This window comes from Myxocyprinus asiaticus, chromosome 47 (genome assembly GCF_019703515.2).
Source record: "Myxocyprinus asiaticus isolate MX2 ecotype Aquarium Trade chromosome 47, UBuf_Myxa_2, whole genome shotgun sequence".
NCBI lineage: Eukaryota > Metazoa > Chordata > Actinopteri > Cypriniformes > Catostomidae > Myxocyprinus > Myxocyprinus asiaticus.
Genome location: NC_059390.1, coordinates 18,363,705 through 18,384,093, shown reverse-complemented (window position 1 = coordinate 18,384,093; position 20,389 = coordinate 18,363,705). Strand labels below are relative to the sequence as shown.

Sequence of the window (20,389 nt, the reverse complement as noted above, 5' to 3'; positions counted from 1 at the left end):
ATGTCAAGCACCCCGCGAAGACGCCGCCCATACAGCAGCTCGAACAGGGAAAAGCCAGTGGAGGCTTGTGGGACCTCTCGTACTGCAAATAACAGGGGGCCGAGCCATTTATCCCAATTCCTAGCATCCTCGTGCACGAACTTACGAATCATGTTCTTAAAGGTTTTATTAAAATGCTCCACCAGGCCATCTGTCTGTGGGTGGTAGACACTGGTGCATATTGCCTTAATGCCCAATAATTTGTAAAGTGCCCATGACATAAAAGTTGTGCCCTGGTCAGTGAGGATTTCTTTCGGAATCCCCACCTGGGAGATTATCTTGAAGAGTGCCTCCGCAACACTGCTTGCTGAGATGCTGCGCAGAGGCACTGCTTCCGGATATCGCATTGCATAATCCACTAGGACTAATACAAAGCGATGTCCGTGTGCTGACCGCTCTAATGGCCTGACAAGGTCCATGCCAATTCTCTCGAAGGGTACCTCGATCAATGGAAGGAGGCGCAATGGCGCTTTTGGGGTGGCTGGTGGATTCACCAGCTGACATTCATGGCACGCCGCACACCACCTGTGGACATCGCAGCCAATGCCTGGCCAATAAAAACTTGCTATTAAGTGGTTCAATGTCTTCCTTTCCCCTAGGTGTCCCACCATCGGATTACAGTGAGCCGCATGGAATAGCATTTTCCTCCGGCTCCGCGGTATTAAGAGCTGGGTTGTATCTTCTTTTGTTTGAGTGTTCGGCTCGGTCAGGGGCAGCCTGCATGGTGTCTGGGTTCCAGACCACCGTCCCCAGCTCCATCACTTGGCATTGATCCCGGAAGTGCTCCAGATCCCTGAAACCCCAGCAGACCGGCCCAGACGCCACGCCCGCACCTGCATCGGTGGGCACTTCCACCTGAGGGGGAAAGCAACGGGGCACGGTAGAGGTAGGGGGCGGTGTCCACCTCCTTAGGCGAGGAACTGGCCTTGGTGGCGGGGCAGGAATGGGCTCTGGGGAGAGAGCAGAGTGAGAGGGATGGGGGGAACACACAGAAGGAGGGGGTAGAGAAGGAGAGAGAGAGGAGGGCTCTTCCACCCTCGGGTATGCCACCAAGTGGTCCCCCGCAAGCTGGACGGCTTCCTCCGGCGACGCCGGACGGTAGCACTGGACCCACTCTGCTGTCCCCTGCGGCAGTCGATGATTCAGCTGTTACAGTACCACCTGGTTGATCACTCCCCCGACATCACGATTCCCTGCCAGCAGCCATTTCCGGCATGCATCTCAGAGCCATTGGAAAAAGGCAAACGGGCGGTTGGTCTTCCCCAGCTTCAAGGTCCGGAACAGTTGGCGATACTGTTCCGAGCTATGACCAACATGCTGCAGGATAGACTTTTTTAGATCATCATAGGTCAGGAGATTAGCCGCCGGCAACTGTTGGGCCGCAAGCTGGGCTTCCCCGGACAGTAGTGGGAGGAGCCTGGCTGCCCACTGGTCATGCAGCCAGCCCCAGATCTCCGCAGTCCTCTCAAATAAATCGAGGAAGACCTCTGCATCATCCTCCATGCCCTTCTTTGGGAGTGTGGGGGGAGGCAGTTGGCTGCGGTGGTCCGGGGTCACCGCTTGCTCTCTCTCCTGGCCGAGGAGGCTCCGGATCGCAAGCCGGTCCTCTGCTTGAGCTCGCAGGATTTCGAAAAACCATCGTTCCTGGTCTTGGCGTATCTCAAGCAGGGATTGCGGGTTGGACTGATGCAGGCTGGTGAGGGACTGGAGGATCTCAGCCACCTGGGAGGACTCCATGGGGCATACTTCAATTCCCGGGTTTTGGCACCAATGTGAGTGAAGGAGGTCACTGGGACAGGAAATGTCAGGTCTCAGGTGAGCTTTTAATCACAAACTTAGGGGTAACACAGTCACAACTGGCACAGTAACTTCTTCAGCTTCACAAACTCTTTAGCATCACAGGCTTCTAGTCACAGCCTCTTAATCATCACAAAGTCTTTAACACAACTCTTTAGCATCACGAACTCAGTAGCTTCATCGTGAGACTCTTGTGCCAGACTCTCTCTCCCTTCTGGTGGTGGCGTGGCTTGTTTATATGCCGATCTCCCCAAGCTCACTGGAATTAGAGACAGGTGTTAGACATAATTTAGCTCAGGTGTGAGCGCCCTTACCGCTTTCTCTCTCTCCGGACGGGAACTTGACCACGCCCCTGCTGCCACAGGTGCACTTCATCCACCTTCCTAAGCTCCCCTCTGCTAAGGAGATGGCACTGGTGGTGTTGGACTATGTCTTCCGGATCCACGGTCTTCTGGTGGCATGGTCTCCGATAGGGGGCCCCAGTTTGTCTCTCATTTCTGGAGGTAATTCTGCCAGCAGATTGGCGCCTCAGCCAGTCTGTCATTGGGGTTCCATCCTCAGACCAACGGGCAGATGGAGCAGGCAAATCAGGACCTTGAGCAGATGCTCCGTTGCCTGGCCACTCACAATCCATCCTCTTTGTGTCTAATCTGGGCTGAGTATGCCCATAATTCCCTTCCCGTCTCGTCTACTGGCCTCTCTACTTGGAAGAAGGCAAGGGAGGCACTCCTGCAGGCTGAGGGGAGGGTCAAGGACTTGAGCACTTGGGTATGTTTGCGGTCAAAGGGTTTGGCTTTCCACAAAGGATCTTCCTCTGAGGGGATCAGCCCGCAAGTTGGCACCTCGGTTCATGGAGCCATATCCCATTACCAAGGTTCTCAGTCTGGCAGGGGTAAGACTCAGGCTCCCACTCTCCCTTCATAGAGTCCCCCCTGTTTTTCATGTTTCCCACATTAAGCTTGTCTCTCGTTGTTTCCTGAACCCCAACCCTGGTTCCCCCCATCCTCCCCTCGTTTTGTTGATGGATCCCATGTCTTCACTGTTAGAGGCTGCTTGATGCCAGGTGCCGGGGGAGGGGTTACCAGTATATAGTGGACTGGGAGGGGTATGGCCCAGAGGAGAGATGCTGGGTCCCAGCCCGGTACATCCTGGACCGTTCCCTTATTGATGATTACAACCTGTGGCAGGGCTCCCACTTCCTCTGAAGCACCTGGAGGCAGTCCTGGGAAGGGGGGCACTGTCAGGACTCTGGACTAGAGATTGGTTAGTTTTTGTTTTGTCTTCCCATGTGCTTAGTCCTAGTCCTAGTCCTCCACTGTTGTGTCTACAGTATCCGGACAGCTTGCCTGTGTTTTTGACCCTGCCTATCTACCCATTTGAGATTGTTTTCTGCTCTTCCCCTGGGACTGTTTGCCTTGATCTCCATGGCCTCCTGCCAACCCAGGGCTGGTCAGCCCTGTCTGGGAGTCATTGTGTTCCTGAGTTTGCCATATCAAGTTTCTTGAGTTTTTGCCTTGAGATCAAAAAAGCATGATTAACTGTTCTCCACACTTGGGTCTTCTCACAGTTTGTGTTGTGACCAAGCTTGGAGACCAGCTAAGACCAGAAAACCATCTTAGGCTGGTTCAAGCAATATTTTTAACAGGTTATGACATTTTTTTGTTTGTTTGTTTTATTGTCTGTCAAGACTCTGCTGATTTAAAACTGACCTGCTGGTTTTCCACCTAGAACAGCTAACAAGTGCCCAAAACCATCTAAACCCAGCAAACTAGAACTGCCTAACCAGCCTAGGAGACCAGCTAAAACCTGCAAACCATCTTCGGCTGGTTTAAGCATTTATTTTTTATTTTTTATTTTTTTATTGTCTGCCAAGACTGCCAATTTTAAGATGGTTTGATGGTCTGCGCTGGTTTAAGATAGTCTAATTGGTCTCCCAGTAAGGCAAATCTGGGTTTCAGCTTGTTTTGCTGGTTGCTCACCTAGACCAGCTGACAAGTGCCCAAAACCCTCCAAAATCAGCATACCATACCTGCCTACCCAGGTTTGGAGACAAGCCAAGTCCAGCAAACCATCCTAGAATGGTTTCAGTTTGGGGGGGGGGAGTTCAGCAGGAAATTGATTTTTTTTTTTTTTTTTTTTTACTGTATTATTGTCTGCCAATACTTTGCTAATTCTAAGATGGTTTGCTGGTCTTAGTTTATGCAAGTCTAGCTGGTCTCCCAGCCAGGCCAAAGTGGTTTTCAGCTTGTTTAGCTGGCTTTCTGCCTGGGCTAGCTGATAAGTGCCCAGAACCCTCCAAAACCAGCAAGCCAGACCTGCCTGACCAGGCTGGGAAACCAGCTAAGACCAGCAAACCATTTTAGGCTGCTTTAAGAAGGTTTTTTTTTTTCTTCTTCTTCAGCAGGAAATAGGATTTTTTTTTTTTTTACTGTATTATTGTCTGCCAATTCTAAGCTGATTTGCTGGTCTTAGCTGGTTTAAGAAAGTCTAGTTGGTCTCCCAGCCAGGCCAAACTGGTTTTCAGCTTGTTTAGCTGGCTTTCTACCTAAAACAGCAAACCAGACCAACCTGACTAGGCCAGGGGACTAGCCAAGACCAGCAAATCATCTAAGGCTGGTTCAAGCTGTTTATCAGCAAGGTATTCTATTTTTTCGCCCACTTTATCGTCTGCCAGGTTAAAATTGTAAGTCTGATCACTTAGAGAAGTAATAGCACACCTCTCCTCCACACGCCGCATGATTTAAGGTATCATTCATGTCCGAAGCCCAAACAGTACAGAACAAGTTAATACTTAGGAGACTATTAAAATCCCTTGCCCTTAGAATGAGCAATAATATATAATCCTTTCTTTAGCAAGTACAACTAATGTGTGCTCTTTTTCTAGAGATTGAAATACTGGATCTTGCAGGTCCTGTCCTCAGCAGACCCGTCCTAAACCACAGCTGTCATTCTGTAGTGTGATACACAACATGAACAGATGTTCAGACAAATGGGACTGTATCATTACAGTCAGTTGCTCCGTACTCGTTCATCTCATTGTAAAATGTGTTCTCTTTACTCTAAAACCCGCTGTGTATAAGAATGAATTCAGACTGTGCCATTTTGCAGCTTTATAATGGACTTCACCAGGTCGGTCTGCTCATGTGGATTGGGTGGTGGTCAGAGCCTAACCTGATGTATTTAAGTAAAGCCATATAATCTGGCCACATTCTCCCCACACAAAGCCCCACCAGGCACAGCACTCTCCCTGTGACTGACATGACACTCTGACACCTGGGTTCCACCACTGCCGGCTGGCGTACGGCTTGGGCACACCTGCTCGCCACACACACGCATATACACACACACACATAACACAATGCAAACATTTCAACAGTTAGTCCAACTTTAATAGCTCCACGCGACTTAATGAGAAAGAATCTGAGGTCTGCGTTTCACCTCAGATCTTTCCGTCTCATTCTCTCTCTCAAGAGGGCATTTAGAACTGCCCATTAACGGCCAAAGTGTGGATTTCCTGTGAAATAACGATTGTGCCCTCCACATGGTTCGTGTCTAAATACTCAAGAACACTTAGTTAAACATGAAGCCAGCGTTTGGCAATCGAAGTGGGATTGCTTCCAGCTGTGTCAGACCGAGTGCCACTCCAACCAACATCCAGAGTGAAAGATATTCATCTGAACTTTTTCTTTATTGATGGTGTGGCTTATATTGCCTATATTGGCATTTGTGCAAAGTTGTCAGCCCTTCACATTCCTTCACAAACTCTGTTCTTTCAGATTGCCATCTAACCACTCTGTGCCATGGAGGTGACCTGGCAGATGACTGCTTTAATGTCTCGGATAGTTTATTTTTACAGCAGAGGACTTTGAGCTGTAAATCTTCAGAAGTCCACATTCTCCTCAAGATTGTCTTGGAACTAGATTCTGTGTCTTTTTGCCACAGATGAATGTGTCCTATTGATTCAGTTTAGTGAAACAGACAGAACTAACACTGTGAGCCACAGGGTAGCTCTGTGAGCCTCATGTTTTAGGAACTATTACTTGATCTAATTAACTAAAACATATGAATATGTGCTGTGAAATGTGCTGTGTTCCTAGAATTTATTTAAACCTTGAATTTCCTGTTTTAATTGCAGCTCTTTCTTCTTGCAGTACTTCTGGATCTTCTCACATTCGGTGACACTTTCTATTACATTATCAAAGTTACCCATAATACTGTATGTAGGAACCCCAGAACTAAATTCAAGTGTCTCTCCAAGCTGAATTTCTGTTGTTTTATTTTATTGTATTGTATTTTTTTTTTTGTTTTGTTTTTTTTTTTTTCATGCATATTTACACACACATTGCATACTTTAAAGATGAATTGTTCTGGATAGATCTCGATGGGTGTATGTAGCACACACTACATTATGTATTGATTAATCTGTGTTTAATATGTTTGTGTTGAGCATACAGATGTATTGCTGTGGATAGGTCTTGAAAGTGTTTGTTTGTTTGTTTGTTTGTTTGTTTTTATCTGTTTGTTTTGCATTGGATAATTGTTTGTATGTTTATTTTTTTTAATTACTGTATTTTATAAAGGTCAACGTAAAATGCCACACTGCATTTATTTATTAATTAGGCTAATCTGTTTTTATTTATTTTATTTTTGTGAGCATACTTTAAAGATGTATTGTTGTGGACAGATCATTAAAGTATTTTTATTTATTTATATATTTATTTAGTATAATTTTATTTGTTTTGCATTGGATATGATAGTTTGTTTGTTTGTTTATTTTTATTATTTTTTATTATATTTTTTAATTGAAAATGTAAAGCATATTGTAATGTGCCACAGTGCATTTTTTATTCATTAATCTGTGTTAAATATTTTTGTTGAGCAGATTTCAAAGGGTAAATTCTCGTATCCCATAAGTAGACTCTAGGCATCAAGAACATGTTGCTCATTAGTATTACTCAGCACTTGTTACGTAAATACACAGTAAGCACACTTTCATGATCAACATATGCAGCCTCTAATGTGGTTATCAGTCAATGCTCTAGGAAATGACACGTCCACTGATCAATCCCCCAAGAAGAGAGAGAGAGAGTGAGAGAGAGAGAGAGAGAGAGAGAGAGAGAGAGAGAGAGAGAGAGAGAGAGTTTATCACTCACTCACACACACAGCAGCACAAGCTCGGACCTTATAAACAGTCCATCCCAAATCCTGGAATAATGAAATCAGACAACATGTGGATTTATCAAGCTCTTCTGTGTGTCTTACTGTCCGTGGATATTGGTAAGTGCTCAATGCGTAATGCAAGTTTATATTGCGCTTTATTCGTTCACTTTACTGTTCATGCTTTAAATCATATGGAATACGGAATAACTGCAGAAATAAAATGCAGACACGTTAGATTGCATAGATTAATGAGGGAGAAGTTACATTTGATTACTTTTTGTAACGTTGTTTTGCGCGTATCCATAAACCGCATTTTAGTTTCCAACCTAAATATTAAGGATCTTACTATTTCATGGAAAGTAAGTGACACTGTATGCTGCAAGGTAGTGGGTAGCCTAAATGTGCTCATTGGACATCATTTTTCTGTCTTTGATCTGAGTCTGGTTAAACTGCTAATCTCTTTTACCCTCACTAAAAATGTACCATGGTAACCACTATATACCACAATAACTACTGTTAATGCTACTACATAATAATAATGATAATAATAATAATAATAATAAGATAACTTGTTAGTAGTAGCCTCCATAGTGCTCCAATAAATACATTAATTAATTACTTAATAAAGCAATAAAATAAATGTACAAAAATATTAAAGACTCTGAAAACTTCTTATATTTTTTTAAGTAGATTCCATTAATTTATTATGATTTTACAGTACAAATGTGTTAACTAAGATATTTTGGAAACTATGTTTACCATGGTAAATTTTCATAAGAGCAAGGTCAGTTAGCTCAGGCATATTTTATGTTGCTGATGAAACTGAGCTCATCTTTTTTTCCCCCTCCTTATAAACTTTCAAGCACTTTGCTGTTTACATACAGAAGGGTTCATTTGAGTTTATATCAAGTATAAACTCAATTTCATCAATCTAATAATATTACTTGCCATATTAAGAGGTAAAACACCCAACTTTGGGGTAGAAAACTAAAAATGCAATGTAGAGAAAACAAATAATGGGGTCTTTAATTTACATTCAGGGGACCACAGTCTTTAAACTGTTCTCATTGACACAACTGTATATTTAGTTTGGAGTAAAAGCAAATCCATTGATTCTCACCCATGTTTCAGTCTCATAAACTAAAGCCTGGAGTCATTAGGACCATCACGTAGCCCCAGTGGTGGGCCGTGCATTAAAAGTCTAGGCCTTCAGTGTGATTCATGCCATTAAGAAAACACAGTTTCACAATGAATAAGACACCCTATGCCTTTGGGCATCAGATATTATGTCGCAGCTAAATAATAATACCAATTTACATTTTAAAAACACGTCCACACACAAAAGCCAGAACTTGAAATGACACTTAATGCTCAAGCAAGCATAATTTTAACTGCAGCATGACTGTTTGTGAAATGAACGTCTCCCGAACAGACATTCAAAAGTCATAATTTTTCATATGAATCTACCAAGGAGGTCTATAATACCTGGAAAAATCTATCTAATAAGATTTGCGATTTAAATGTTGCTTGCAATAAATTTCTTTTCGTCAGGGTACACGGTTATGCTGCATTCCATTCAAGTTGGAAGTGGGACATTCCTACTTGATATCTCTGACCATAAATGCATTCCATTCCCCGATATTCGGAACTGCAATGCTCCCGTTAGCTTAGCAGGGGTTTGACTCTCATTAGAGATGTCTCCTAGCAACCCAACTGATAAACAATGCTGCAGCGCTAGCATTTGTGCTTCAGGTGTACGATTATCAAAAGAGATTATAATGTTTTATACACCTGTTTCTGCAGGTGTTTGTTAAACAAGCTTTAATATCTTGTAATGTGGAAACAAACTCATTTATCGATATTACTTAATAAAGTGAATGTTTATCACTTACTTTGTATATCTCCCTGAGTGTCGACATGTTTGTGTGACATCATGCCCCTGTATCTCGGCAAAATCAGAGTTGAGAATTTCTGCACGAGCATAAAAGTTGTAATTCTGACTTAAAGATGCATTCATTGCACTTTTCTTAGTAGGAAGTTGGAAAATCAGACTTTCCGAGTTGAATGGAACGCAGCACTGCTTTTCAAAAATTGATCCGACACTCAAGTAGCCTAATTTACACTTTGAAAACTCCTGATGTTGCTATAACAATGCAAAAAGCACTTACCAATTTACTTTAAGTGAAAATCAGTCCTCCTTACCTGTTTAATAAATTAAGCAATCACACCATCATGCAGAACATCACAGGTTTTTAAATCCATAAGGATCTATTTCTCAACAGCAATACCAGCAGTAAAGACAGTTGACTCGTCAGCAACATCTCGCACTCTTCGCTTTCAAATTACATCACTTAAAGCATGATTGCGTCACTCAAGGCCAGCTAGAAGGCCTCGACCGGGACATATCCTAAAGATCACACCCACCAAGAACAAATAAATCAATCTGATTGGCTGATGAATCTGACAATCTGACTTTAGTTGCCCATTAATTTGCACTTTTGAGGGATGTTGTGGAAATTCTGAATGCCTGATGGAGTGGAGCTAACAAGCTTGGCTTTGGGCATGTGATTTATGAAAAAGTTGTCACGCTTCACTTGTAAGCATCAAGGAATAAATTCTGACCGGATAAACTTTTCATTTTTCTCTATTTGTTTGTAGATTAATTAAGAGTGGAAAATGATTAAAAATAAATAGGCAAAAAGGTGATTGAGAATGAAAGGATGAAAAATATTTATTTATTTGGCATGTTACTCCAGCAGAGAAGGCTTTGCTGGCCCTGAGAATTCTCCAGTGCATAGCCCTGAAGTTTTTAAATGGTCAAAGAGCTGGGCTGCTAACTGTAAGGTTGTAGGATCAAACCCAGTGCGGTAATCACCAGACTTTGAGGTCCAGTATTCCAAAAAAGTGGTCAATCAATATAGGCTTTTTCAATGATGGTTTCTTAATTTTTTGCATTTCGTCTCTCCAATCTTGAATATTTTTTTACATCCTTGTTTAAACCCCACATTATTCATTAACTTAAGAAGTGTATTGGATAAAAGTTGCCTTGGATATAAGCACCAGCTAAATTTGTTATTTGTAATAGAGTCCTGTTCCGATGGAAAAATTCATGCATCTTCAAATGCACTATGAAATCATTACCAGAAAACATCCAGAAAAGATACACATCACAGAGAGAGAGTCCTCAATGGGTAAAAGCGCATATGGGGTGAATGGACTCTCTGAAGTGGGCGTTATCAATGTGCTGCGCAACATCTGGACAGACCCGTTTCTCCCATATTTCACCATTGCTAATATTCACTGGACCAGATATGCTGCGTAAACAGAATGAGAAGTTCTTCAAACTTGCGCCAAAGCAAAGGAAAGGAAATAAGTGAGTCAGCTTGAAACCATTAATGCTAATGTTTCACCGATGCCCATCCTCATTGCTACCATTGCACCATTATCTGCAGCGTTTTCCCCTTGTCATTTAAGGAAGATGTTTAGCCAAATCTAATAAGCAGGCTGGGAGATAAAGATGCCTCCTTCAGTCCAGGGAGAGGAATTTAAAGAAGTCTAATTGGTGCGCTGAAGGAAAAGATCAGTGTTTGAAAAGCAGCCTGATGCAAGCCAGATGTGTTCCGATGCACCCCAAACATTAATAATGTGTTCTCACCAAAACTACCTCAGCCACAGGAGTTCGGCAGGAGACAGGCAGCTGTGCAACACTGTGCACGTCTGAATCAAACTGAGGGTCATTAGCTTACACTGCTGATATTCAACAGTTGCAACAGCAAGAATTCACTTGATTATCAGGGCACAAGGCCCAGGACTACTGTGCAGAGCTTTTCCAAGATCTTACCCACCCTGAGTGGGATAACAATTAATGGCAGAGATGTATGGAGTGTCTCTACTTATTTTAGTTCTACTCTCTGCCATTTAAAGTCAACATTTAAAGAAATAGTTTACCCAAAAATGAAAATTCGGTCATCGTTTACTTTCCCCCATCCAAACTCGAACCACTTTCTTTCTTCTCAGGGACCACAAAAGGAGAAATTCTGAAGACTGTGTTGTCTGTTCTTTTCCATGCTATTTCAGTGAATGGAGGATGACGCTTTAAAGCTGCAAACGCCACCAAAGTACCATGAAGTTGTCATAAAAGTGGACCATTTGACTTGTGCCTTAAATGTAACGATTTTAACACTGTTTCTCACAAACAGCTATCATATGTCTTCGGAAGGCTTGGAATAGAACGCATGAGTCATACTGATTGCTTTTATGATACTTTTTGTGTCCTTTTTTGAAGCTTGAAAGCTTCAGTGTCAATTCAGTGTAATTGTGTTGCTAAGAGTGAAATAGTCTTCAGAACTTCCCCTTTTGTGTTCAATAGAAGAAAGTAAGTAATATAGATTTGGAATGACATGAGGGTGAGTAAACGATGACAGAATTTTCAGTTTTGGTTGCACTATTCCTTTAAGAGCCCATGCATGAGATTTACAATCAAACTCAAGACAAACTCAATCCTCCACCAGAGAGATAATGGATATGTTTTTGCGTGGGAGTAACGTGAGCTTTGCACATGTATGTAAGCTGACTTTGGGAGTGTCCTTAGACCACCGGAGTACAGTGAATCATGATACACACACGTGTGTGTTTATGCATGTGTGTGTAAGAGCGGGGCCCTCTCTTTGGCCTCTCATTCATTTCTGCAAAAGAGACAGTAATAAAGGGAGAGGGCAAACCTGATTTCTTTAATGATATAAAAGGGACATTATTGCTGATGGCCCCGCTGAAAAGACCAGAATTGCTTGTCACCAGCATAAGGACCCTGCACACTCACGCCGATGTGCTTCTTCGTTCTCTGCTCAAAACCAAAAAGAAGTTTGAAACAGCTGAGCAACAGCATACACTTTGCGAACATTCAGACACCCGCTATGCTATTGGGGGAGGCGTTTGGAAGTACATGTCAATATGAGGATGCTTAAGACTACATGTAAAACATCAACTAATATGACATTAAAATGTGTTATCAGTGAATTCATGCCTCATTCTATGAGTAGAACTCGAGAACACGAGATCAGTAAAAGAAACTGTTTTAACCACTCGATGAAGATTTAAAGCAATATATATGCAGTAGACTAGATAATGTGTAATTTGTCATGTTTACCTTTGGCATTCATGGAGCTAATGCAATAACAATTAATGCAATTAATGCTAATAACATTCTGTTATTTAATTTATTTGTCATTTATGATGACACTAATACTACTGCAAAGATGGGTGTATAAAAGAGTGTTAATTGGTAAAATACAGACAAAAGAATGATGATTAGAGAGGCATACCTTACTATGGGAAGATAAATTTAAGTTCAGTGTAAATGGCTTTCAGCTACAGACAGAACACAAGTGAAACAGCTTATCAAACAGAGTGAATGGGCACTTAAAGAGTATTTGAGTATATTTGATTCCTTTTGTAGACTAATGAAACAAAAATTTGCATGACATGTTTTTGGAAAATGTCTCTATGCACCAGTTCGCAAATAATTCTGCACACCGATGTGTTCATGTTGACTAATCTTAACTGACTGAACGTGAATTAGCTGTCAGCCTCAAAGTAGGTGGAGCTCCAGGTCACACCTACCGGTGACACGAACCAATGGCAGTAAGAAGGTGTTAAGCACCACGGTAAGAAGTTTTGCTAAAAGTTTGCCTTGCGAGCCACTACGAACCATCAAAATAAACTCAAAAACACCTTTTCAGCCACATTTTTTTTTAAACGTCGCACCAGTTCATTCTTCGATTTCTGTTGTGTTGTAGGTGGTGGTCCTCCAGCATGGGATGCTGGTGTGCTGGTATCCCCACCAGGCTTTTAAACTATCTTAACCAGCTTCATCAGAAAGACCATGCTGGTCAACCAGCTTCACTAACTAGTTTTTGCTGGTGGAAAGCATGAATATGCTGGTCCACCAGCTAGACCAGCACTAGCCAGCATTAACCATCATGGGAACTGCAAGCTGGTTAAGCTGGTTGTTTTAGAAAGGCGAGTGCGCAATCACTTTTTTGAGCATAATTGATAAACGTGTGTGTGTAGGTGTTCATATTTGCCTACACTTGTGAGGGCCAAATTTCTGAAAATGTCCTCACCTACAGCATATATTTGAACACGATGAAAAACAACTTAGAGTAAAATTTTCAGCGGTCCTCAGTTTGGCTCATAGATCAGCCAAATCATGTTTGGTTTTTAATCTACTGCTTTTAAATGGAAAGTTCCCCCAAAAATTAAAATCATGTAATCCTTTACTCACTTACATGTTGTCACAAATCCATGTTACTTTCTTCCATTGAACACAAAGAGATGTTAGGCAGAATGACAGCCTCAGTAACCATTCATTTTTATTGAATGGGGGAACAAAATGCAACGTAAGTGAATGGTGACTGAAGCTTTCAGTCTCTAACATTTTGCCTAAAATCTCCTTTTGTGTTTCACAGAAGAAAGAAATTAATATGGGTTTGGAACAATATGAAGGTGAGTAAATAATGACATTTATCTTTTATTTGTATTTTATTTTTATGATTTTTTTTTTTTTTTTTTTTTTTTTTGGAGATGAACCAACCTTTTAATGGGTTTCTCTGAGTTTTAGGTTTATCTCCATAAACATGAAACAAATACAAATTCTAAATTTTCTCAGGAAGTGTGTGAAGGAATAATAAAAAAAACTACTTAGTGTACCATGATATTTTAATTTCAAATAAGGGTTAGGTTGTATTATTTTCTCTAAAATTCTTTAAAACAGAGTAAAATGTAAAGGTGATGAATGGGGACATGCAAACTGGTTGATATTGAGATGAAAAACAAAGTTTCAAAGTTCTTTGCGATTAAACTCTAAATCTGTCAAATGATGTTGACTAAATTCAGTATCGTGTTAATTATATCGTTAATACTTCGCTCTTGATATACAAGTAAGGTTTCCTTAGAATTACTTTTCTGTTAATGTATGGCCTTTCTCACATTATGCATGTGTATGTATGTATAGTATGTATTAGGCAGGTGTTTAATGTCTGTGCATCTTTTGTTCAGAGTGCAGGAAACAGACGTTGCAGAGGTATCAGAAAAGTGAAAACACCAGGTTGCTGTGTACAGACTGTCCAGGCTCTCCACGAATCAGAAACCTTTCATTGGATGACTGTGCACACAAATGCAATAAGAGCAAGAAGACCTGCAGGTGACAAGCATCATAAACACATCAGCACGCAATGCATGAGAGCCCTTCATCTGATCCTCTTGTATCTCTATCGACTCACTGTTGTCTCTGTGCTTTCTCTCATTGTCTCATCACAGGGCATTCTACTTTGACCACATAAACAGGAAATGCCACATGCTTCCCTTTGACCGTTTCTCCGAAGGTGCACAGAGAGAACGAAAAACAAATTGTGACCTTTACGAGAAGAAAGGTAAATATTTCCCTTTGAAAAATCTGATTCGCATTTGGCTTTTTGCTTTTTCACATCTGACATTTACTGGAAATGTTAAGCTGTAAATCCAAGCAAATGGTGGTGATGTTTGTTTAGAGCGCCGACCTGAAGTGTTAAAGTGCTCCCTAGTGTCTCTGGTATATATAAATTTAACTGCTGTCAATGTAAACATGACATTCTGCAGAGATCAAACGGCCATCCTGAAAAGACCGGCTCAGGCCTGCATGATTTTCCATGCTGGTTTATGCTGGTTTGGTCCTGGATTAGATGGTGGACCAGCATAGCCATGTTGATCACCATCAAAAATAAATACTGCTTGACCTGCATAGTTAATTAAGTGTTCCTGGTTAAGCTAGTTAAGAAGTCTGGTGGGGACACTGGCATCCAAAACACAACAGATGTTTGTGACCAGTAATGCTGCTCTTTTTACAGGGGGAGGATAAAAATCAGATAGACATTTGTTGAAGTTAACAAGAAGGCGTATGTTTATGTTTCCAGCAAGAGTTGGACTTCAAAATTTTTTAATTATGCAGTAATCATCTGTAAAAATCTTGTTTGGAGAATTAAATCACCTCTGGATGTCAGAAAGATGTGTAATCAGTAAACAACATTTATGGTCTGAGATTATCTGAATAGTTGTGTGCTATATGTTTTCCACAGACTATGTGAGGGAATGCATCATTGGGTCAGGTGTCAACTACAAGGGGAGACGATCGTTCACGAAGACTGGAATTACGTGTCAAGCCTGGAATATGTCCATCCCACATGAGCACAAGTAAAAACTTTGTCTCTCCTTTCTCTCTCTTTGACTCTTTCTTTCTGTGTCTCAGACTACCCAACCCTCTATAAAGACTAGCACACACCACATGACTGAAGCGGGCTGCTTTTTTATGTTTTAAGTCTGACTAGTCAATGACTAAATTGTAGCCAGCTAGCAGCACATACCCATAACCAACACTCTTTGGGTAATTCACTAAGAATGGATTCAAATAAAAGCACCATTTGTTTGCACATGCTGTCTGCACTAATTTAGTGGCAGGTTCACTAAAGGAATTATGCAGATCAGGAAACTCAGCAAAATCTGTGCTGAACACTGCACTGCGCAATTGCGATCAATCTGTTTCTCTTTCTGTATCTTTAACATAATGAAAGTCTACTTGACTACACCATGCATCTGGATATATGCCAGGTCATAACGCTATTCTCCATCATTATTTGATGAATTACTGCTGCCATGATCAATATAGATAAAATGGAATTTACCACCTGCTTTCCCAGGCGGTAATAGTGCAATCTTAATTGCAGCAGGAAAATAGCACAGAGTTTTGTATATAAAGTCTGTAATGAATCTGATTTACATAGAAACATAAACATGTTTGCATGGCAATGAATGACAAAGACTTTATTTAACTACTTAAGATACAGTGCTATTTCAGTATCGATTGAACCTGTTTAAACTAGATTGATGGTGCTTATTGAATAAGACAATACCACACGTGAAAGTGGTGCAACTGATTAGTGAATCCGCCCCTCTGTATTTCGAGTAGACACAGATGTTATAATAAGTTTCAAGCTTGTTTGAATACTGGCCGACCTGTCTTGTCTTTGTCAAGCAGGCAAGAATCAATGAGCAACAGCTATTGAAATTGCAAGAGGAAGGCAAAAAAAAAATTTAAAAAAAAAAAAAAATGGTAAAAAATTATGAAAAATAAAAAAAATTTGTCTTTTTTATTCAATGCAAAACTGTGCAAAAATGGCTGCCATGGAGTCCTTCCTCCATGTTGTTGTGAAGTCATACTGTAGCTATGTGCATAAGTTTGTGTTAGAATGGAATTTCAGAATCGTAGCAACAGTCGGGGAGGAGAAAGATCTTTTAACTGACGCACCTAGACTACAAAGTGCGCAACATAATGTCAACATCACAAGCAAAAACAAGACAATTTGAGTATTTAAATGTGCGTAGGGTGATACGCTTCTGTCTTGTAGTGTGTGCAAGACTTACCTCATCATCTCAATAAGCTTCTTATTTGCAGTTTTCATATGGTTTCCGACAGCTCACAATTTTCACCATAATCCTCACTGTTCCTCCAAATCCTCTCTGTTAGTCATTAATCACTTCTAGCGTGTTGTCTGCTATCAGTCGTTTCAGGCCTGGTCATTTGACAAGTCAACTTTTACAACAACAACAGAAGTTAAGTGGTACTTCACGGAGTGATGCCTTGACTGCGCAAACATGAGCCAGGCTGGTTATTACAGTTAAATATTGCCAGTTAGCCACATTGTTTTTAGCTCTACGAGCTGTGCTGCTTACAAGCTGCATACAGATTTTAGAGGTGAGCGAGTAAAAGAAAGATTCAGAAAGAAAGAGAGAAGGAGGATTTATGGACTGAAGTCATGTTCTGTCTGCCCTCCAGCTGAGCTCACAAAGCCGCAGACACATTAAAATACGAGCAACATTCGAGACTTGAACACAGATGCTAATCCAGACCCTCTCATCCCTACGGATAGCTGTACTCGCAACAGCTCCAACTTCATCCCGCTTCGAACCTGTCTCCTTTTCTTGTTCTCTTTCTTTTCATGTGATAAGATCTCTTTCTTTTCTCTTTGCATTTCTCTGGAAGTTTCACTCTTATCTACAATCTTGTCTCCACGTGTCACATCAATTTGGCCAAGCCAAATGGTGGGGACAGCCTTGCTGAAAAAAATTAATAAAATACAGCTTAAACCAGTCTAGGCTGGTTAACTGGTCTCCCAGTCTGGTCAGGCTGGTCTCTTGCTGGTATTAGGGGGGGTTGGGGCACTTGTTAGCTGTTAAGTGTGGGACCAAAACAGAAATATGATATATGGCCATAAATGAACATATTTAAAATTATAGTTCATATACAGTATATGAGCATGTATGCACATATTCAAATTCCACTATTATTTGTGTAAAATGTATGTTACTTATGTAAAAACTGACATTTCTGTAGTATTTTGAAATATATGTTACATGTACAAGTATGTGACTTTTTAGATCAGTGAAAACCATACATTACATATATTGCCATATATCTGAGCAAAACTATCTGAGCACAGACTTGACCAGGCTGGGAGACCAGCTAGACCAGCTTAAACCAATTTTAACCAGCTTTAAGCAGTTTTAACCAGCCTAAGCTGGTTTAAGATGAGAGAAAATGACTTTGGATGTGGAAGTGATGCGCTATGTGGGCAGATTATGTGGTAACGTAGTAACCTACGTCACTGTTCAGTGGAAACACTGGGAAACACAGTGTAAGTAAAAGTAGCGTGACCATATCTATGAATCACTAACACCGAACTGCTGACAGGAAATTTTGCTTTATAGTGATGTAACCTTCATATGCAGGTTTCCGAACACAAACAAAATAGATGATTTCCAATAAGTGACCCATTTCTGACCCATTTGACTCCCTGGTGCCGAAACAAAAAATCAAACATGCATGTGAGTGGAATTAAAGGTTGAAAGTTTCCGTACAGACTGTGGAAAGTGCAAGAGCGTCTGTTTGCAGCCTGAGAGGAATAGCTGGCTAACATCTGTTAGCACAGTATCATTAGCTGTAGAGATTGCAGGCCTCTTGTGGAAGCAACACAAGAACCAGATGCAGAGACACAGTTTAGTTCAGCACTACAGGTCTTTCGAAACCCATTTGTTTAATCAAGGAGTTAATCTCTCTTGTTTTTGTTTATATGGAATCCTTCGTTCCTGGTCTGGTGCCATTTTTACAGTTTATTTTGGTGTTTTTATCAAGATAATATTGATAGTAGAGTCAGTTGGGGCACAGCGAGGGCAATGTGATCCCCCTGCTAGAAAATCCAGCTAAAACTGGCTTTTGATGGTGGCTGAGTTTACATGGTCTTCAGATGGTTGAAGCTGGTCAATTGTGATCTTTAGCTGGTCCAAGATGGTTTAGGTGGTTGACAATCAGTTGGTGGGACCACGGACAATCTTGTTTTCTATCTTGGCCTAAAGTGGTGGGGATCTGGTTGAGCTTGAAAGGGCTTGACCTCCTTAAAGACCCCATTAATCAAAAGTTTTGTGACTTTTATTCCATGTCTGTTAGCTTTTAGGCCATCTATGTGCTAGCATACTCATAAAATACACAGTATAACAAATATATGCACAATTAACCAAAGAAAATTGCATTTCTAAAATAATTTCATGGGGTCTTTAAATGAAAAATTCACGCCAAAATGAAAATTCTGTTACCTCTATGCTTTTTTTTTCTTTGGTGGAAAACAAAGACTATATAAAGCAGTATGTTAGCCTCAGTTACTATTCACGTTTATTGCATCTTTTTTTATTTTTTTATGTGACCTAACTTTTTATGTGTAAATGTTGACTGAGACTGAATATTTTGCCTAGCATCTCCTTTGTGTTCCACAGAAGAAAGACATATAAAAGTTATATGGGGTTGGGACAACATAAGGGTGAGTAAATAGTGACAGAATTTTCAGTTTGGGTAGCTTAAATGTTATTCCTTTAAGCCTGTATGGCATCAGTTTTCCAACAGGCTATCTCATCTAATTCTCTCAGTGCTCAAAATTCAAAATGTCATTCTGAATTGACTGGATGCCAGAGCACATAAGATAAAATCTATGTGAGTTGTCAACTCTGTTACTCTCTCTCTCTCTCTCTCTCTCTCTTTCTCTCTCTCCCTGTCTTTCTGTCTATATTTATTAATCAGTTTCAAGCCTGCCAGACACAAAAGGTTTGACCTGCGTCAGAACTTCTGCCGAAACCCGGATAATGATCCGAGTGGTCCCTGGTGCTTCACTGAACTCACTGAAACTCGCCATCAGGAATGTGGGTTGCCCCAGTGTTCAGAAGGTTAGACATTACCCCATCAATGTAGCTCTAATGCTGTGGAGATACAGTATGTTTCTCATTAATACGCAAATGTGTGTTTGTATGCGTGTTTTTGCATTTTATTTGTGATTTTATACACTGAAAACTGTTTTGTCAAGCAACCTAAAAAACTGGTGGCCAAATGTTTGGAATAATGTACAGAGTTTGCTGTTATGGAAAGAAATTGGTACTTTTATTCACCAAAGTGGCATCCAACTGATCACAATATATAGTCAGGACATTAATAACATGAAAAATTACTATTACAATTTGAAAAAATGTTCAGAACTTCTTAAACTTCTTCAAAGAGTTCTCATCAAAAAATCCTCCACGTGCAGCAATGACAGCTTTGCAGATCCTTGGCATTCTAGCTGTCAGTTTGTCCAGATACTCAGGTGACATTTCACCCCACGTTTCCTGTAGCACTTGCCAAAGATGTGGCTGTCTTGTTGGGCACTTCTCACACACCTTACATTCTAGCTGATCCCACAAAAGCTCAATGGGGTTAAGATCCATAACACTATTTTCCAATTATCTGTTGTCCAATGTCTGTGTTTCTTTGCCCACTCTAACCTTTTCTTTTTGTTTTTCTGTTTCAAAAGTGGCTTTTTCTTTGTAAGTCTTCCCATAAGGCCTGCACCCCTGAGTCTTCTCTTTACTGTTGTACATGAAACTGGTGTTGAGCGGGTAGAATTCAATGAAGCTGTCAGCTGAGGACATGTGAGGCATCTATTTCTCAAACTAGAGACTCTGATGGACTTATCCTCTTGTTTAGTTGTACATCTGGGCCTTCCACATCTCTATCTGTCCTTGTTAGAACCAGTTGTCCTGTAGTGTACACCTTTGTATGAAATCTTCATTATTTTGGCAATTTCAAGCATTTTATAGCCTTCATTCCTCAAAAAAATTATTGTCAGTCTATTGCATACTGTGGCAACTCAAAAACAAACACAAAGGCATGTTAAGCTTCGTTTAATGAACTAAATAGCTTTCAACTGTGTTTGATATAATGGCAAGTGATTTTCTAGTACCAAATTATAAATTTAGCATGATTACTCAAGGATAAGGTGTTGGG

The 20,389-nt window shown here is 40.8% G+C and overlaps 1 protein-coding gene across 2 annotated transcripts in view; it reads left to right on the top strand.

Moving 5' to 3' along the window:
- Window positions 1–7,002: 7,002 nt before the first annotated feature.
- LOC127436761 (hepatocyte growth factor-like) overlaps window positions 7,003–20,389 on the top strand; it is a 34,092-nt gene continuing 20,705 nt past the window's right edge. For both annotated transcript variants that reach the window (XM_051691113.1, XM_051691112.1), the window contains exons 1-5: window positions 7,003–7,113; window positions 14,053–14,197; window positions 14,314–14,426; window positions 15,108–15,222; window positions 19,154–19,296. In XM_051691113.1, coding sequence (XP_051547073.1) covers window positions 7,050–7,113; window positions 14,053–14,197; window positions 14,314–14,426; window positions 15,108–15,222; window positions 19,154–19,296 — 580 coding nt within the window. In that variant the 5' untranslated portion in view covers window positions 7,003–7,049. The remainder of the gene's footprint in view (window positions 7,114–14,052; window positions 14,198–14,313; window positions 14,427–15,107; window positions 15,223–19,153; window positions 19,297–20,389) is intronic.